Raw genomic sequence first — 19,717 nt, forward strand, 5'->3', positions numbered from 1 at the left:
AGCAGTGATCTAATACACCGTCACAGCGGTTTCGGCAAATACTTCCTGACTGGAGAGCTGCAGGCCTCTCTAGCAAAGAGTTTTAGAGTCTTATATTATTTCTGAGAATTGAACAGAACTCACAACATGAAGTTGTAAGGGTTTGTTTATTGTGTTTGCATGTAAACCAATGTTCAGACAGTGAGCAGACTAGTCTTTATCTTAAGAGTACAACAGCACACGCAACATCCCTTTTGTGAAATATCATTTAGCAAAAATACATCTGTAATCTGCAATCCCACACCAATGTTTGCTATGGCAGTAAATCTTGTACAGCATATTGTAAATCTGTAGATGCACAATATGAGGTTTCACACAGTGTTGGTTGAGTCATAGAACCCTATGCATAGATTCAGACAAAAAAACAGCAAGTGCTGAAACACCATCTCAAGGGATTAAGATAAATGGTTAATAATGATATCAAATTTGAACTAATCCTTAATCACTTATCATGTATGTGTTAACAGTCTTTCCCAACCTTTTTTATATAACACAGCCTTATCATTAAGGCTCAAATAGCTCTTCAACAAGGACAAACCAAAAATGTGTTTTATTTGTCTTATGCTGGATATAAAGTCACTTAAATGTGAAAAATCATATTGTGAGCGTCAATGAAAATGAGTAAAACACTCACACAAAATAAATGAGATTAAGCACCACTGGTTATTAATTTTTTGGTGTTATAAGGTTAAGAAAGTTAAATCAAATGTATCCAAACTTGTTTAAAACTCCTGGGATCACTGTGTTAACATTATATTGAGGATCTCATTTTTAGATTACTATAATAGTTTAGGATAATACAGATATGAAATTGAAATGATGTTACATGCTTCCTCATTCTAGATTACACTCTTTTTTTTTTATCCCCATCACTGTTAATAGGCACAGGACAGTCACCATTGCAGCATCTGATGACGTTAACATGAATATCTGTTAAAGATAAATAGAAAAATAGAGGGAAAAGCACATGCTTACACTTTAAATCTTCAGACTAAAGCTGTTACAGTATTTTACCTGGAGGTGTCAATGGCAGAGTATGAATCCTAAAAATAGACTCTCATTAGACACCCCCCTTTAGTGAAGCTGAATCCTCATTCTGCGTAATAGGTTGTGACACAGACTTAATGGCACCGAATAGCTATTCTGGAAGCACTTACACTCTTCTGTGTAAGCTGCCTAGTACTTATTTTTAATGTGAGATTTCTACGATCACACTCCTCCCTCTCCCACTGTCTCTGTACAGTACTAGAGCAACGAAAAATGTGTTGTCCTGGAAGAGCAGAATAGCTAGATTAGTCCTTGCTGGTCTAATGTCATTTAAGGATTAAGAGATCTCTGGGAGACAGGAAGGACAGTCTAGTGTTTTTCGCCTTCAATAGAGCAATACAGTGACTGTGGCCAAATGTAGACCACTATATAAACTGATTTCATGGGCGTGACCAAAAATATTCAAATGTGTTGCTGAAAATATCTAAGATACTATGAATAAAGTTTTGAATAACTCAAATAAATGGCCAATTAAAGAGAGCACTACTTTACAATTTCTGCATACTATTGTAAATGTCTCCATCTGTTCATTCTTTAATATGATGTATCATAAAAAGGCTTTTATAACATGCCAAGCTTGCTTTTGCAGTGCTGTGGAAAGTAGAACAAATTGTCAACAATGTATATTTTTAAGAGGATTGCTACTTGAAAGTTGAAAAGAAAACAATGTATTTCACTTTTTCTGTGCTTAGATAAAGCTGCACTATATGAAAAGTAAAACAAAATGTCCAGATAGTTAATACAAAAATATACTTCAAGATCAAAAAAAAAACCAACAAAAAAAAACTGAGTATTAAAGTGATTAGCTTAGCTTTGTTAACCTTTTAGCTACTGAATGTCAGACACACTGCTGTTTAAACGTTTGGGGTTTTTGAAAGAAGTCATTTATGCTCACCATAGCTGCATTTATTTGAATTAAGATTACAGAAAAACAGTAATATGAATTTTTTTTTCAATTTCAAATGACTCTTAAAGTATATTTTGAGTATATTTTAAAATGTAATTTATTCCCGTGAATAAAAAATCAAAGCTGAATTTTCAGCAGCCGTAACCAGCTTGGGTGTTACATCATCCTTCAGAATCATTTATTTAAAACAGAAACCATTATAAATGTCTTTACTGTCACTTTGGATCAATTTAATGCATAATTTCTGAATAATATTAATGTTATTTACCCAAAACCTTTGAACAGTAGTGTATAGTCATGATGGACCATGGATTTTGGATTATGGTTTACAACGCCTTATTTCATTTGTCCAATTCATAACTAATTATGTGATTAACATGATATTTTGTGAAATTTCAATGCTATTTCATTATGATATCACTCTTTGGGGCTTTCGAGATAAACAGTTGCGATTCTTTTCTCATGACAGACCTTCAAGTGGGGGTCAATCATCTGGGTCTGTGAGAACTCAGTAGCACCGCTACCTCTTTGTACTTCGACGGCTCCTCCGCTTGCTGATGCAGAAGAGCTGTTGTTCACATCCATCTGAAAAGTGAAGGATTTCTCACTAGGGCCCAGCTTGATGTGTTTTTCTGTCTTGCCAGCCTCATCAGTTGAGCTCCATTGTCGGATCTCTTCGTCGCCGGTCATCCACGGCATTCCCTCCATTTGATTCTCCTCTTGGGCAATTTTCATGGTGTATCCTACTCCAGCTCCTCCGCCGATAGCCTGCTGGAGCATTGGGTGGGATGAGCTTAGTGCTGCCATTATCTCTTCAGATAGATCATCTCCTTCTCTTTCCAGCAAGCCAGACTCCTCCAATGTCTGGGAAACATTAAGCTCTGCCACAATGGTCATGGTTCCATTGTCTGTAACTTGTTCTACCTTTTTAATGTCCAAAGAGACATTTTCTGGAGTCTCTCTACCTTTTGTAAAAAAGGCAAGCTCTTCCTTGAGGGCTCCAGATACAGTGTCTTGGATTTGCTCTAATGCTCCTCTAAGCTGCTGTTCAGGGTCCAGTGAGTCCTCCCTCAGGATCCCCACAATGGACTGTTGCAATGTGGGAGAGACATGCACCTCCTCTTCAATTATGCAGTCTTGGATGTTGTCTCTCAAAAACGAATGTTCGTATACAGGTGATTCTCTGTAACTGTGACCTTCAGCAGTGGGCTGTTTGGCGTCATCTTCCTGGTAATATCTTTCATCAGACAGATCATCGACGACTCCATAATGGCTATAAGACATAAACCTCCCACCCTCCTCAGACTCTGACACATTGTCTTCAGGAGTGGAGACGAAGTACTCTTGTGAGTCTTGGCCATGCGAGAAGTAGGGTAAGCTTTCATCTCTGGTAACTTCCCGAACCTGTACAGAGCCACTGTTTCCATATTGTGAGGCTTCAGCAGAACCACTCTCATCGGGTTTCATAGTCTTAGGGTCACTCTCTAACTCCTCAATTTGGAAGAACATTGATGAGGGATCGATGTTTGGTTGTTTAGACTTAATCTCCTCAGTCTCCTCTATTTCAATTTCATCTTCCTCATCAGACTCCACTGGTTCCTCGATTATCTCCACATTCACTAACTTATTTTCCAAATTCTCACCTTGCAGGCCAAGACTCAGCAGGTTCTCGATCATGGTTCCTGTTGGGGTTCCTTTGATGTTCTCCAGGGTGACTTTCTTGACTCCCTTGCTGAGAAGTTCCTCCAAGGCAGAATCTTCAGACAGGTCCACTTCCTCCTCGACTTTAGATTGTAAGACAATCTGAGTCTTGGTGGTTCCATCCTCTTGCTCTGTTTTCTCCACATGATATGTGAATTTTGAGTCAGGGGATGAGCTGACCTTAGCATCTAAACCAGCTGGTTTCATGACCTGCTGAATGATTTCCTCCATAGAAACTGCATCTAAAACCATTTCCTCACCTACAAACACCTTATGCCCTACATTTTCAGATTCTTTCTCATCTTTAGCTATTGATTCTTTCACATCCCTTCTTTCTTCTTCCATTGCTACCTTGAATTTTTCTTTATCTTGTTTGGCATCCATTCCCTTTGCTTTTGGTTCAACATCTTTCTGGCTTTTTTCTTCAGTGGTGGTCTTGCTCAAGCTCACATGAGGTGAAATCACTTTCACTGGCTTTGGTTTCTCTATTTTTGAGGCTGTAGAGCTCTGTGTACTTTCGATTCTAGAGGGGGTATGATCAAGTGAGTCCTTTGAAGAGTGCTGTGAAATCTCTTTTCTCATTATTTTCTGATCTGTCTCCTCTCTTTTTATCTCAATAGAAGAGACTCCAGGTTTCAGGGTACTGGAAGCAGCTGCCTGCGCTGCTTTGGTGAAGGAAATCATGTCCCTTCTTGAAGCAGGACTTTGCTGGGCACGATTTGATACACTGATAGGCACGATCCTGGAGGGTTCGTAAGAATGAAACTGACTTGATGTAGATGAGGTTCTCAGGCTGGAAATTGGTTCCATATATTTAAAATCTGTAAAGGCTTTTTTTCTTGTATCTGGTCGACTTGCCGAATTGACGGACACTCTTGGAGTGTAAGGATGGGCCGGCATTTGTATATCTACAGATACAAACAACAGACAGTAGATAGATTAAAATTAGGATGCTAAACATTTTACTTTCTAACATCTCTATGTATGAAAAATTCATAATTATTTAATGTCTGAATTGTGTAATAATTAAAATAATGGTAATTCACAGATTTATTACAATTTCAGTGTTGTTAAAAGCATTATTTAATGCTTAATGACACAAGCATATACCTATTATTCTTTCTCTTGAATCCTGAGTAGACCACGTTTGAGTGTGTCTTCCTTCTTCTTCCAAGAGTGCCCTAATGAGCATGAAAATTCCATAGGTTAAACAGGCATATTTAAGGTCAGACTTATTACAGTAAGCAGAACATTCAGTATCATGAACAAAACCTCAGTACTTCTTTTTCACCTCTTTTGAGACTGCTGACTACCTCCATGCTCTGCCATGACCACACAAAATGTCAAACAACACTGAGGGCAACCAGAAAACCTACCAAGCCCATGGACCTTGCCCTAAGCAGAAACATAGTTAAGATCACTACTAACACTCTAATCTCCACTATTATGTTTAATTGGTTAAACTGGTCCTTGAGCACTTTAAACCTACCTTGACAATGCTTTTACATGAAAAATACGTTGGAGAACCAAATTGAAGCAGACTTTGTGGAACTACAGGCAGTATCCCTGTGAAGGTCCCCTGTGATTTCTCTGAAAGACTGAACTAAAAATAACTGCCACAATGGACCCTGTCTGTTTTCATTATGGCTCGCGATGTGCAGTTTTAAACAGACGAATGGAAAGACACTTCTGCGTTTCAGTAGTATCCAAAACTCTGTAACTGTAAAAACAGACCATCTTCAGGCAAAAGAGATCAACTTAACTTTTGACTCCAAGAATAAATGATGTTTGAGAAATGACATATTACATATGCATATACTACATGCAATGGTGGATCTGCTACACATATTATGAAGTGGGGTTACATAAGTAGCAGGTAAAACAACACAAAAATAGTTTAATCAAGATTTGTAATCTATTGTTGTGTGGCTTTATTTAATAACTCCACATGCTAATCTTTCATGTGCATTTGTGAAATGCATCAGACAGCTTTACAATAGAATGAAAATCATAAATCAGCTTCTATGCTAAATCTACAGAGATTAAAACAGAGGAGTTAACCACTCTAACAAGGAAAGAGGGGTGGGGCTGTATGCAGACTTGCCAAATGGGCGGGCATTATTCGCTCTGTTGCTGCAGTGACTAAAAATACATCTACGAGGCTCATGTTGGGGGTGTGAGGCTGTCAAACTTCACTACACATTTCTCTAAACAGACAACAGTCCAGTGCGTATATTCACATTACTGCATGAAGAAAGTTTTAGATAGCCAACGTGTTTTTTGAATAGCAGAATAAGGGGCCATTCACTTATGCTTTTTTTGCATTTACAAATGTGTGACATAGGAAGAGAAATGGAAGATCTTTTAACTTAAGCGCCATGTCATGCATGTGTTGCTGCACAAGATTACAGCACAGTGGTCAAAGATGTCCATCTAGCACATTTTGATAGAAATACATCAGAAAATCAGTGCTGTGGAATGTAAAAGAAAAAAAAAAAAGTTCTGCGAGAACAACCCCTAACAATTAAACATAAGACATTTTAATAGCTTTCAAAGACCCCTGCACTAGTCCTTAGAGCTGTCATGCTAGCCAAAGTCCATGAAGCAGAAATAATTTTGGTATTAATATTTAATGTTTAAATTAAGGGCACAGAAACAGGTCATGCATCCCTACGATCAAACTGACATTAGATCATAGACAGTACTTCAACAAATATGAGTTTGAGGGATCTTTCAAAACTGGATGGATAGTAGAAGACCTCTGGAATCAATGAATGTGTGTGAATTATCAGAAAAAAGAAACAAATTATTGTGCTGATATGGACTATATTCAAGCCTTGAAGCCTTGGCACTACATGGTCTTTTAGGGAGAAGCAGCATTTAATTGACTTTCTAGAAGTTATACCTGTATGTAGCCACTTCCAGAGCAAGGCCCATCTTGACCTGTAAGAGATCCTGATGGTCCTTCAGCTTCTCTGAGATGGTGTTTGATAGCATTCTGCGCTCATACTCCAGTTCTTCAATGATAGCCTGCAGGACAAGAAGTTAGTTAGACTATTTGCTCTTTCACACACACACACACACACACACACACACACACACACACACACACACACACAGTTCAATTAAATATAAAAGGCTAGTGTTTCTTCTGAAGGAATCTCATAAGTGATTAGAAAGCCATTGGTAAATTTAAGTTTAATTGATCTTTCAAACTTTTTTTCCTTTTTATTCCTTTTCAATAATGCACTGAGTAGTATACCATTTAAACTATGAAACCTATTTTTATCCCATCGCTCTTTCAGAAGGGTGTCCACTTGCATCGTATTGATCCAAAGTATATATTTGGGGGCTACTCTTTGTGTAATGCACCTGTTTGAAAGCTCTTCCAACATCACCCCCTGATGAAACCTTATTATTTATTTAAAGAGACAGGTGTTTTTAATGACCAAAAGGTTGTCTGCTTTAAAGTTAATTGACAAATCAAATACACAATATGCTAAATTCCTTTATATTCTCCTTTTACTCCAGTGGCTCCACACCCTCCATCACATACTTATGATCTCAAGTGGTGGCATAAATGTCACCTCTTGTATATATTAGCTCCGTTTGCCCTGCATATTAGTATTACATAGCACTTAAATATTTTGTCTTGAATAATTATATCAGTAAATGTTCATCTGTTATGGTTTTGGAGTCTGAATATTTGGCACTCAATAGGCTAGTTGCAGTAATATGTCAAGACTGACATCCTCCATGCAGCCCATTCAATTTAGCCCACAGTGACACAACACTTTACTGATGCTTGCACTTTGCTTCAGTAACTGCTCATTTGTCATTCTCCCTGGAGAGAGGCAATCATGAGATAAACCATTAATGCTCAATTTTTCCAAAGCACATTGAGCTAGAGATGATAAACATAGATATTGGCAGTGCGGAAGTGCTCCTCACTTGAGCTCCTAAGGGGCCCATTGAAAGAACAGGTGTTGGGATAACGTTCATTTAATTTGATGACTGTTTGGTTTCCACTATATGTGTGTTTTGTTATCTTGTTTTTGAAACATATATTAAATCTAAGCTATATTTAAAAAACGTAGGCTATTTTTTACCTCTGAGGTGGGCTAGTTTACCATTTCATGGGACATTTTATGTTTTAAACGACATACGTTTTATTTGTAAGTTAATTTCATCAGATATATCTAGTAGGTATCAACAAAAACATGTTTTTTGCATTACAAAAACAAGCATTAATGTTTTTTGTTTTTTTTAAATGTAAAGTCAGGGGACATCAGTGTGTGTATTATGTGCGATGCCTTGCTGCTGTCGCTAGTACTGCGCACAGTGGGTGTGGCTCTCTTTTTGGATGAGCGTCCTTACGCAATCCCTGTTCTCTCCAAAAAGGATGCCAGGAAATCTGTGGCAATGTGGTTCTTAGCTTTTTATTAATAGAGGACCTTGTGTTTGGCTTTGACACCCACCTGATACTCGCAGATTTCAGCTCTGAAATTTTCTTGCATGTTCACGAGCTGCTCCTCAAGGTTCAACTGCACTTTGCTTTGTTTCTCAATCTCGTCACGCAGCCTCTTGAACTGTGAAGCATATTCCCTCTTTTCCCTCTGAATGTCGTCCAGCCTCGCTTGGTCTGCTTTTATAGACTCTTCGATTTCCTCTACCTTCAGGCGGTACATGTCCAAAGTCCCATGCCAGCTTTCAGTGAAGTTGGCCGCATACTCCTGCACCTCTTCCATCGTAACTGCTGGAGGTGCGTGATATGTTTGAGTCACGACGCGTACAGTTCGGGAGTGCACCTGGTCCCTCAGGTGGGCGACTTCCTTTCTGTGGGCATCTTCCAAAAACGTATATTCGTTTTCAAGCTCAATGAGGCGATCTTCCAAAGCACTGTTGGTCTTAAGAGCATTATGGAGCTGCCTCTCGCAGCCTTTCAGCTCCGTGTCGACGCCTTTGCTCACCGAAGCCTCCTCTGAACGCATCGCTTGAAGCATCTGAAGTTCATTGCGCAGCTTCTGTCGCTCCATCTCTGTTCTGCTTTTCTCGAAAGATAAACGCTCCACCAGTCTCCTCATTTCCCGTAGCTCGGACATGTGTTTGTTTTCCCATTCTCCAGACCTGTTTTTCCTGATTGAATTGATTTCGCTTATCAAGCTGGTATTTTCTTGTTCCAACTGTTTTGCGCGCGTTAGGTACTGGCCGAGTCTTTGGTTGAGCTCCTGCAGTTGGAGCTTCTCGCTCTCAAACGGTTCCCTCGTTCGAAACATTTTCCTTTGTAATTGTGTGAATCTAATAGCTTTGGTTTACGCTTAAATGTGCTAAGCTTATCAGTTGTTTCGTTGTCATCAATGTTCTGCGTCGGTGAGAAGCGCAGGGCGGAGGCAGAGTCGAACAAGTGCGGAGGATTTGAGCTGATCCCATCGTCCCGTTAGCGAGTAATACTATGGCGACGGTTGAGCTTATGAATATTAATTACGCAACGCGACGTTCGCCCAGTAGGGCTGTGCGATTGGCTGAAACAAATATGCGCGAGACAGTTGAATATTAATTAGGTTATGCGACTGGACGCTCCGGGAAGTTTGCTTAGCAACGTCAGCACGCTGTAATTAATATTCATGACTCCGTCCTTAGCCATAGTAGGTTATACAATCTCCGTCCCGTCCAGTGAGATGTTTGAAGGAGTGCGTCTTTAGCTCTATGATGGGATATGAGATGGCTCTCCCATGTGGAGAAAAATGGACAATGCACTCCCTCTTGTACAGCCTCAGTTGCGCAAAGTGTCACTTTCGGTAATAGCCATTTACAAGACATTTAAAATATATAATGTTACAGTTGTATGAATTGCGTTACTTTCATCTTCCGTTATAAAAAAGGTGGTAAACCGTTTAAATATAATAAAGCCTCATCTTTATGGACACTTCTCGCGAAATTGTGGTCGTTACAGGTAAGTGGATTATTCTGGGTCGGTTATCGACGCATGTAGCACGTGCGGACGTCGAGCGAAACTTGCGTTGCAGTTGCAACGGTTTCGCTGTGTATAAAAAAAACGTCGCCTTATCGCTCTGTTACTTTATGTATGTCACACCACACGTGGTTTGTTTATTTATTCATCTGTTTTTTTAGGTTTTGGTCCTTTCCGACAGTATGTTGTGAATCCAAGTTGGGAGGCAGCTAAGGTACAACAAAGCCATTTTTTATAGCAGGTGTTGGTCGTGTCTAGAGACAATTTTAAAATAAATTATTTTAAAATAAAATAAATTTATGTTTGGGCAATCTGGCCAAATTATAGGAGTAATCAACCAATTTCAGTCACGTATTTTTTTATTTTATTTCTTAAACGAAGAAAACAAAGGCACCACGTTTAACTATACGTAATTGTGCATTTGTTTTCTTTTTGTATCTCACGTTTTAACATAATGCTATTTTAAAGGCTGAACAGCTACTGTAAGAATACAAATAATATTTGAAACTGATGTACATTGTATAAACTCGTATTTAAATGAGCTTACAATACAGCTACTGTAAAGTCATTATAACTTCTTGTCAGTCAGATGAAGGCACTATGGCCACACTTTGTTGTTTAAACAGGGTTTGAAGATGGCAGGACTTGGATTGGGCATAGAGGTCCATATTAAGGAGATTCCTGTCAGTTATGCAAAATCCCAACAAGTCCTTGATGTTATCTGGCAGACAATGACTCCAAAGGTAACTTTAAACAGGTAAACTAATATATAGGCTACACACAGACCAGCTGCTGAGGAGGAACACTTCATCACAGAGGAGAGATTACAATGCTTTGTTAAATATTCTGAGATGATGTGTCTTAAAATTGAAGGTATTTTGATACAAAAGAGTGATAGAGACATTTTCTTTTTGTGATGGGCAGGTTGTTATCCATTTGGGCATAGCTCCAGGAGCCAAAGGCATCACACTGGAGCAAACAGGGAAGAACCACTGCTACAAAGACAGGGATGTGAGTGGTCTGTGCCCTGATCATCACTTCTGCATTGAGGGAGGACCAGAACGACTGGACTCCATCATAGACATGAGGTCCCTTAGCAAGCATTTGAAAAGTATGGGGCTTGATGTCATCTACTCCAGGGATGCTGGGAGGTAATAATGAGACTAACATTGAAAATATTGTCTATAAAAGATAATTGTGTTAAAGTCTTGTACAATTAATTCAACAAAGTATTCAGTGTGCTACTTTTATTTGTGAATACTGTTGTTGAGTTAACAAATGTTGAAATGGCATGTATACACTAACAGCAAGTTAACAACCTGCAGGTACCTGTGTGATTTTGTATACTACTATTCGCTGAACCGTGGGCAGGGAAAGGCTGTGCTGATCCATGTGCCAGCCTCAGGCAGCCTAGCAAGCCCAGAGAGACTGGTACCACAAATCCAGACCATCATCCAGGCTCTGTTAGGCCAGCTGGACTGCCCTGCACACACAACCTCAGGATAGGTAGAAAACAATAAAGAAAACATCCTCCACAAAACATTATCCTATCACAGATTACATAGCAGAAATGCAATAAGTGACACTCGACACAGGCCTTCAGACTCATTCATTTTTTTAATTCAAAATTTAAGAAAAAAAGAAAAAACATGAAAATTCTTCAGATATACATTAAGCCAATGGCATGTAAAAAGTCTACCATCTCAACTGGTGGTGAGGAGAAAACTGAAAAACAGGAGGCCTTAGATACATAACTTACAAGAGGACGAGAGTACCAGCCAAGCCATTTCACCATCAGTTTCTACCAATCAATGCAGTGACACAGAGATTTTTCTTTTTCCTCCTTTTTTTTTTTTTTTCTTTTTTTTTTTTGTGAAAGGAAAATAAAAAGTGTTATTAAACTCTTTTCAGTACAGTAGATCAAGGCCCCTTTTGAAATTTGTCGGAATGCCAAGCAAAAACAACAGTGCCTGGGAAATTATGTCTGTGAAACCTCAAGCTCATTATTGCAATTAAAATGCATACATGCATCTTTTCTAAACCTGAGGTTTTGCATTATGAAGAAATAGAATAAAATAATAATAGTTCTTATGATAGTTGAGGAAAAAAATCTTTCAGTCAATCTACCTTCAGGTTTGCAGAGAACTTGCATTGCAACATAAGCTATTTCTACTGTAAACTTGTCTCTTTTTATTTTAAATTCTAGTCATGTTCTCTCTCTCTGTGTCATGACTACCCGTAATCTACTGGACATCGCTGTCCTATTTGTGTCTGTGTATATGTGTGTTTCTGTAGATCTATAACCTACTGGTAACTAAGGAACCTTGGCAGCATTCAATGAAAACTGACATTCACTTTGCAACAGGCCAATGCTTTTGTCCATATTCATTACAGAAAGAAAAAAAGAAACAGAAATAAATAGTGATATCTATTATTTTCCCATTATAAACACATCAAAATCTTAATCACTACATCTACATGTGATACACTCCCACCCATATACATACGCAACATTACAAGCACAAGGGCTTTTATAGAATGGTTATTTCAATCATCTTGTACCACACAGAATAATATTCTTTTCAAACAATGTGCCTCTCAGCATCCTGACCAGGTCTTTTCCTACATGCGCCCTTGTTTCCAACCCCTGGAGTTCAAAAGATCCAAAATATTAAAGTCAAAGAACATTTTAAGTGCCATGAAACAGAACGACCAGGGGCTGTAAGACCGTGACTTTCTCAGAATCCACTTTGCATTTTAATCGTCTGACCCATCGTGTTTTTTTAACGGTTATTGAGAGAGAGAAAGCATGTTGCTTAGATCCACCACCTACCCAATGCTATTGGCAAGACTATTTGTAGTCTCTGTAAAGCAGCATGTTGTCAGCAGCAGTAGAAAAGAGAGGCAAAACGACAGCCCTTTCTCTCTCTAGACTAGAGAATGATGACGATGAATACGGCGACAACAATTGGCCCTTTCTATATGGTACTCACTAGACACGTGGAGTGCATCTGACCAAACAAATCAGCTGGAATGTTTTTCCAGATAGGTTTACAAGAAGGGAAAAAAATCCACTGGTTTGCTGTAAGAAAGTGTTACGAAATCCACATTATGCGTTCAGCTGTTAGATGCTTTGGCCAAAAGGTAAAAAAGAGGATGATTTGATTGTAAAAGAAACAGTGGTATTTATGAACTAGGTGAAGTTATCAATGTGCATTAAAATCACCTTCAATTATAAGCTATTGGCAAAAGTAGGAGACCCAGCATTTTTGTGCAGCACAGTGCACAGTGTGTCTAAGATGGGCATGCTGGGAAACAACATCTTTCTGCAACTGTCTTGATTTGCCAGCATTTGCATTCTTTACTTAAGATATGCTCTCCTAAAGCTTTACGAACAGTTTCATCAGTTAGATGGTGGATAAGGGGAGATCATTGAAAAAGAATATTAAATACAAAGGAAAAACACTGATAGCAACTATGTTTTATCTGTGGTCCATCATGTTGAAACCATCTGGTGAATTAGGCATTTTAATATGATTATTTAAAAAGTACTGCAGCTTGATTGAAAGCAGTGGGATTTTTGTGTTGCTGGGCATGTGATAAGGGATGCAAGAGACACATAGGCATGTTAGCTCACACCATGACTTCCTCTCTCTCCGTTCCTGGGAGCTTGTGCTCTGTGGTGCTTAAAGAGTTTTTTTTTTTTTTTAAATCAGAGACAAGACAGAAGATGATAATGTGTCCTCTACAGAAAAAAAGCAAGATGTATTTTATCATTTCATCACTTAACACACTTAAAATAAAAGAGAATGAGGTAGATAGATGCTGAAGGAAATGAAAAAAGAAAGTCCCCCAGTCATGACATCATGGAAAATGCATCTAAAATTCAGACTTTATACTAAATCATAGGGGCATTTGTACAGTGATTTCAACTGGTATCACAAAAAAAAAGAAAAAAAAAAGAAAGAAAAGAAATAAATACCCCTTCAAAGGGGGGAAATAACCTTCTAAGACAGGATAAATAAGTCCTGGGTAACGTTCCCAAATGCACATAGAGAAATCCTTCAAAATGAAACTTTTTAAAGCCAAATAGCCAGGGAAACCTACCGTTTTATTTAGCATTCTTTGAGGAAACCGATCACTTTTCTGAATTTGAACCTGTTCTTATTTGTTTGGTTACAGATGGCGTATTTCATCAGGAAGGTTATAGTGCTCATTGCATGGATTTATAAAGTCGACGTGGGTTGTGCGTGACACTAAAGCAGAGATTATGAACGTATTTTGTTTGGAGGCATTACAGGCTGGTTGGGGTATGCGAGACAAATTAAGACAACCCAATTAGCCCTGTTACTTGCTATTCAGTTACATGGATGGGTTATAAAAATAGTCTATGAGGGTAAAGAAACGTCAATGAAACCTTCTATGACGATGCCTGGCAGGAGGCATGAGCATGGACACTGAGATACTGTATGGTTTAGTACACTGTAAGGAGAGGCCGGCAACCTAAAAAAGCCGAGGTGGAATCAACTATGATGCGAATGTCTGGAGAACAAAACTGTAACATTAACCTGAGATTGAGCTGCACCACATGAGCAGGTGCAATGGTAGACAACTGTATCAAGGGTGCCTAAAGTTCACATGCAGAGCTAAAGAGTTTGTTGTAACTAATAATAATAATAATAATATTAATATAGTTAAAAAACACAAGGCAATGGACATGTGGCAATGCAGACAACCTCTTAGGGAGAAAAGAATAAAAATAAATTGCTATTCTCTTTTTTGTATTTTGTTTTGTATTTTTTTTTTTTTTTTTTTGCAAGAAGAATATAAAGCATAAGAAAATGGACTGTAGTGGATATATCATAAAATATTAAACCTGAAGGATTTCTTTTACATATACATATTATATATATATATATATATATATATATATATATATATATATATATATATATATATATATATATATATATATATATACATATACACACATATACATATATATATATATATATATATATATATACACACACACACACACATACATACATACATACACACACACAGTAGTGGCCAAAATTATTAGAATACTAGTATTTTCACCAGCTAAAAAATGGTTTTAAGTCAGTTATTTCTATCTTTTGCTGTAGTGTGTCAGTAGGAAATATCAGTTTACATTTTCAAACATTCATTTTGCCATTAATGGTAATAATCCAGTGAGATTTTTGTTTGCACAAGGAGTCTGACAACAGCCAGTGCTCCACACAGAGATCTGATCTCATCATCCTCCAGTCTGTCTGGAATGACATGAAGAAACAGAACAAACGGAAATAGACTAAATTCAGAAGAACTGTGGCAATGTCTCCAAGATGCTTCAAGAAACCTACCTGCAAAGCTGTTTGGAAATGTAAACTGGTATTTCCTACTGACACACTACAGCAAAGGATAGAAATAGCTAACTTAAAACCAGTTTTTAGCTGGTGAAAATACCAGTGTTCTAATCATTTTGGCCACCACTGTGTATATATATAACACCCACAAAAGAAAAAAATAGCAGCTTCTTTCTGTATAGACAAAGAGGTGAACATCAGAACTGTAAAAAAGTTATCAAAAGTGACTCAAACCAATGATTTGTGTGTAAATGATCTTGCGGTCTAACATAGAACTGTAAGACCCTTCTTAGAATCATATGAATTGTACAGAGAGACTAATGACTAGTCTAAAAAATACCTGCTGTGTACAATGCCTCACTTATCTCACAAAACAGATGTTGAAACAGATGAAGCCCCTGTATTCAGTTTGCTTCACGATCAAGCCGATCCCTTATAATTCATACCCGCCAATCTCTTCACCTTCACGATTAGCGGCGTGCTCTTTTCTTTTGACGCTCTCACAGAGGCTCAGCTCACAGATGGTGCGTGCAGCAGGAACTGCCATGCAATAGTCAGAGATCAGAGCCATATAAAAGGGGGAAAGGGGAAGGATTTACAAACTCAAGCTGATTGTAAAAGATGAGGTCCAGAAATAATCAGTCCCCCATAAAAGACAGTCTGAGAGTTTAGTCCCTTGATTGCGCTACTTCAAAGTGCAACCTCGAAAATCAGCAGTGGATAGGGGGTTATGTACTGATAAATAATTTTTATTTTATTTTTTTTTTTAAGAAAAAAGAAAATTTGATTTGGCAAAAAATTTGGCAGTTTCAAAAAAACCCACCTCACTCTCTAACAAACCCACTCGAAATGGTTTAAGTAGAAGGGTGGATCAACCAGTAACTTGACCAATTACTGACTGAGAACAAGCGATCGCAGCTGAGAAAGTTTCTGCGGCATCTTCAAAGAGAAATGTGATGACAAAGACGGTTTTAAAGGAAGAAAAATACTTGCTCTGAGGAGGGGAATGTTCATTTTTGTCTAAAAAAAACCACACTCGTTTACACCCTGGAAGTGTTCATGGGCTGGGCTTGCTGGCCAATATGCGTGTCTCTTTTCTTTCACAATGAACTGGCAGGTTTTCTTCCTTTAGAAAACATTAAAACATTTTTTTTTCCACACAAGTGAAAGCCAGGGCTCTCCAGTGTGGTGGTTTGTTCTGAAATCTTAAATATTGCAAGAGTTTTTGTAGGCTTGTAGTCACCAATCACCCAAAACATCCTCCGTCATTCGAAATCATTTGAATAAAATGATCCTCAGATTTCCAGAAAGGACATAGTCCATCTGGTTATCGGCTCCACGGTCAGCCCTGGGTTTTGACTCCTCGAGAATGAAAGAAAAAACACATATGACCATGTAGACAAAAGGGCGAGGGAAATGTGGGTACCCTGTGAGGAGTAGAGGGAGACTGAGCAGTCATGATCAGCAGGCCGATGACTGAGGCAGTGGCAGCGCTCGCTCGTTCTTCCTCCCTCCGTTCATGTGTGCATAGGGCTGTGTCTCATCGAACGCTGGCCCCAGCAGCACCACTGGCCCGTTTGCTGCTACCTGTCCTGAGTGCTTGTCTAAGACCAGGCCTGGAGAGGCCGAGGAGGAGGAGGAAGGTGGTGAGGTGGAGGGGGTCGGGGCAGACCCCATCGGCGTCCCTGGCCCCTGAGCTGGGGAGAGTGGCTGTGGACTCTGGGTCTGAGCCCCTGTGCTCCCCTGAGAGGAGGGGGCCAATGTGGAAGCAGGATCCAGTGGAACGTTCTCCATGTTCTCCACCTCCATGTCCAGTTCCTCAGTGTCAGGTGGCTTGTTCTCCTCACTGTAGAAAAAGCTAACCTCCGGGAAGGGTGGCTCCAGTTCCTCTTTTATGCTGTTGATGATCTCCAGAAAAGACGGTCGCATCTTTGGGTTGTACTGCCAGCACATCCGCATCAGTTCAAACCTGTAGACCAGATACAGATATTACATTGCTTGCCTTATCCAAAACTATGAAAAGACTTTATTGGATGTAATGCAATCACATGACTTTAAACTGCTAAATAATGCACTCTAAAACAAATTATTTAAGAACAAATGACTCTTATGAGCCAGTTAATTTGAGTAAATCAAATGCATACAGTGCCACCAGTGTAGTCTGATTTATGAACAAATTATTATTTTGAGCCAGTTCTTTTTAGTGAATCAAAAACACAGTATGTCCAGTGTAGCTTAATAAGCCAGACAAAAAAACAACAAAAAACACTAGAACTAACAAAAAACAGTTTACATTATTTTAAATAAATCTGAAATAAAATACTAAAGTACTAAAAGTAATAAAAGAAAAAAAAAGATTTGTTTAAGTTTATTTATAAAGGAAACTAATAAAAAATAATTAAAAGACAAAAACAATTACTAAAAATAAAGTTAAAAGCTAATTCAAAATACTGCAGTATAACAGTAAATAAATAACAGTAAACTCTGCCTACATAATGTAAGGCATTAGCAGAAAGAATTTATCTTATATGTACAGAAAATGGACATTATAACCCAAATAAATCAACTATCAACAGTTAAGCATTGTGGTGGTAACAGAAGTAAGCTCTTTCTTTTTTCCTTTTTTTGGAAAATGTACAAATATAATCTTAATGTACAAATCTCATACACTCTGTGTTCAGACTAACAATTTCCACCCATCAACAGGTGGCAGTGTTCACTAGAGTTAGATCACACAGGAGCGTTGTGGAACAGACAACTTCTAGAACATTTTGTGGTCATACACACAGAGAAGTGCACTACGCCAGAACTGCTATCCCAAACACTCCACAGACTCATCCTAAGTGAACAGCTGAGAACACATGAAAAGCAAAACAACAACAACAAAAAATCATAAAACCCATGATCATAACAGTTTGGTGTAGTACTGTCCCACCATATCTTGGTAAAACACACAAACAAGCTAAGAATAGCGTCAGTGCTCACTGGCCCACTGAAATATATTTTAAGTGACCTCCAGCCACAGGTTCAGAGCAGAGCGGGGCGCCGTAGCCACACAACACAGAGGCCTTCTCGCAAGGACATTCCACAATATTGGGTCAAATACTGCGCTGGGCATTGGGAACTGACGGAAAGTTGAACTTTTCTGTGGCGCCAACTTCTGAGATGTTCTCTCGTAATAAAGACAAGTTTTTTTGGACGCAGGCATGGCGATCGCGAGTAACCTGCCTGTTTGGCGTTAGTTGGATCACAAATTCATAGCAGATGCCATCTGTCGTTACTCACTGAAGTGAATTCAAACCCAATTAGAAAATGTGATAAATCTTGCCCGCTGTCTGCGCTCACTATTGCTTTTCCAAAACCCGTTGAGCTACCTTCCTGTCTACTGCCTCTATGGACGGCTGCCTTCTAAGGCAGCATCCTACCTGAAATAATACCTCACAAGTTACTGATCTGGAGCACTCTACAAAGCCAACAACTCCGCAAATAGCGTTCAGCACAAGAGACTCGACTCAAAATTGATTCCAAAAGAGCTTGATGTTAGCACGTTGCTAAGCTAACAGCAAACAAACATACAAAAAAACTATGCTATACATTGTTTTCCCCCACTGAGCATTTCTAATAATATTTTACATTATTACTGTTTTTACTGTATTTTCAGATCAAATCTTTTTCAACTATTGAATGGTAGTGTGGTCATGTCAAAAGCATTACTATGATGCCTTAATATGCTGTCTAGATAGGGAGCTCACTAGGTTTTGGAACAAAACTGAAATGTATTGAATCATTAAAATGATCTAATAACAGATTAATGATATACTATTTAAAAAGGAGCAAAACTGCTACAAATATGTCATTGTTGAACAGTTTTGAGATAAAAATGTCCAAATAGTGAGCTCAACATGATGAGGAACGAACCCTTGCTTTGTTCAAGCAAGTGTTCAATGGATCTACAAGCTATTTCTGAATCTCTGCCCTTGTATTTCAGCCAAGTGTTACTTAAATTCTCATGATATCATAAAAATGTGAGCGACATCCCGACTTCATGATGTTTAGCTGAGTGTAATGATGAGATGCAGATGACAAAGTTTGAGCGTCTTTACAGCGCTAGTGTAGCACAGCATATGTTCAATCCTCCTCTCTCGTGCAATCAGGACATCTCGTCGTAGCTGCCATGGAAACCGGGGGTTTGTGTTCCCATAACAGTTGAGACAAGAAAGAATGACTGAGGGAGAAAGGGGTCAGGAGAAACGGACGGACAGACCTCATGCCTCGCGACTGACATCAGCCCAGAAAAGGAGAACGGCAGACCGGATCAATGACGCATGCAGACACGCTCTGAAGAAGATGTGAAGATAAGCACAAGGAGCTCTTAATAAAAAGTAGAGCAGTGCGGGTCACCGTTCCGGTCACCCCCTGGGAACCACACATTCTCCCTTCTATGGACGGAGGCTCCCTGACAACATGATGTCACCTGTCTCCTTTTAACCCGTGACGCAAATGTCACCAGCCGGGCTTTCGCTTGGCCTGACGTTAGCAGCAGCATCTGGTGACATACTATCAACATTTTAGCATGATATTGCATCCCTAAATAGACAAGGGCCGGTTAGAGGACAAAGGGTTAACATTGTAAAGCAGAGTACCAAATTTGGGAGCAAAGTG

At 38.9% G+C, this 19,717-nt stretch overlaps 3 protein-coding genes across 6 annotated transcripts in view; 1 reads left to right on the plus strand and 2 right to left on the minus strand.

Annotated features, from left to right (window-relative positions):
- Window positions 1–127: 127 nt before the first annotated feature.
- On the minus strand, window positions 128–9,108 carry synm (synemin, intermediate filament protein). Its single transcript, XM_058751147.1, has 4 exons — window positions 8,173–9,108; window positions 6,600–6,724; window positions 4,805–4,875; window positions 128–4,602 (listed from the first exon to the last, which is right to left on the minus strand). Exons 1-4 carry the CDS (start codon window positions 8,968–8,970, stop codon window positions 2,411–2,413), a joined length of 3,186 nt encoding a protein of 1,061 aa, XP_058607130.1. The 5' UTR covers window positions 8,971–9,108; the 3' UTR covers window positions 128–2,410.
- Window positions 9,109–9,268: 160 nt separating this feature from the next.
- Window positions 9,269–14,574, plus strand: pgpep1l (pyroglutamyl-peptidase I like). Of its 3 annotated transcripts, XM_058751149.1 has the most exons (6): window positions 9,275–9,492; window positions 9,577–9,647; window positions 9,827–9,879; window positions 10,292–10,408; window positions 10,590–10,816; window positions 10,991–14,573. In XM_058751149.1, the coding sequence occupies exons 2-6, from the start codon at window positions 9,614–9,616 to the stop codon at window positions 11,169–11,171; spliced, it is 612 nt and encodes a 203-aa protein (XP_058607132.1). In that variant the 5' UTR covers window positions 9,275–9,492; window positions 9,577–9,613; the 3' UTR covers window positions 11,172–14,573. The 3 variants fall into 3 exon arrangements, with proteins under 3 accessions (XP_058607131.1, XP_058607132.1, XP_058607133.1); XM_058751148.1 differs by lacking the exon at window positions 9,577–9,647 and having other exon boundaries at window positions 9,269–9,492; window positions 10,991–14,574; XM_058751150.1 differs by lacking the exons at window positions 9,577–9,647; window positions 9,827–9,879.
- A 250-nt stretch (window positions 14,575–14,824) lies between these two features.
- Window positions 14,825–19,717, minus strand: part of igf1ra (insulin-like growth factor 1a receptor) — a 92,584-nt gene continuing 87,691 nt past the window's right edge. For both annotated transcript variants that reach the window (XM_058751132.1, XM_058751131.1), the window contains exon 21: window positions 14,825–17,024. In XM_058751132.1, coding sequence (XP_058607115.1) covers window positions 16,517–17,024 — 508 coding nt within the window. In that variant the 3' untranslated portion in view covers window positions 14,825–16,516. The remainder of the gene's footprint in view (window positions 17,025–19,717) is intronic.

The sequence above is a fragment of the Onychostoma macrolepis genome, chromosome 18, assembly GCF_012432095.1.
Source record: "Onychostoma macrolepis isolate SWU-2019 chromosome 18, ASM1243209v1, whole genome shotgun sequence".
NCBI classification, from domain to species: Eukaryota; Metazoa; Chordata; class Actinopteri; order Cypriniformes; family Cyprinidae; genus Onychostoma; species Onychostoma macrolepis.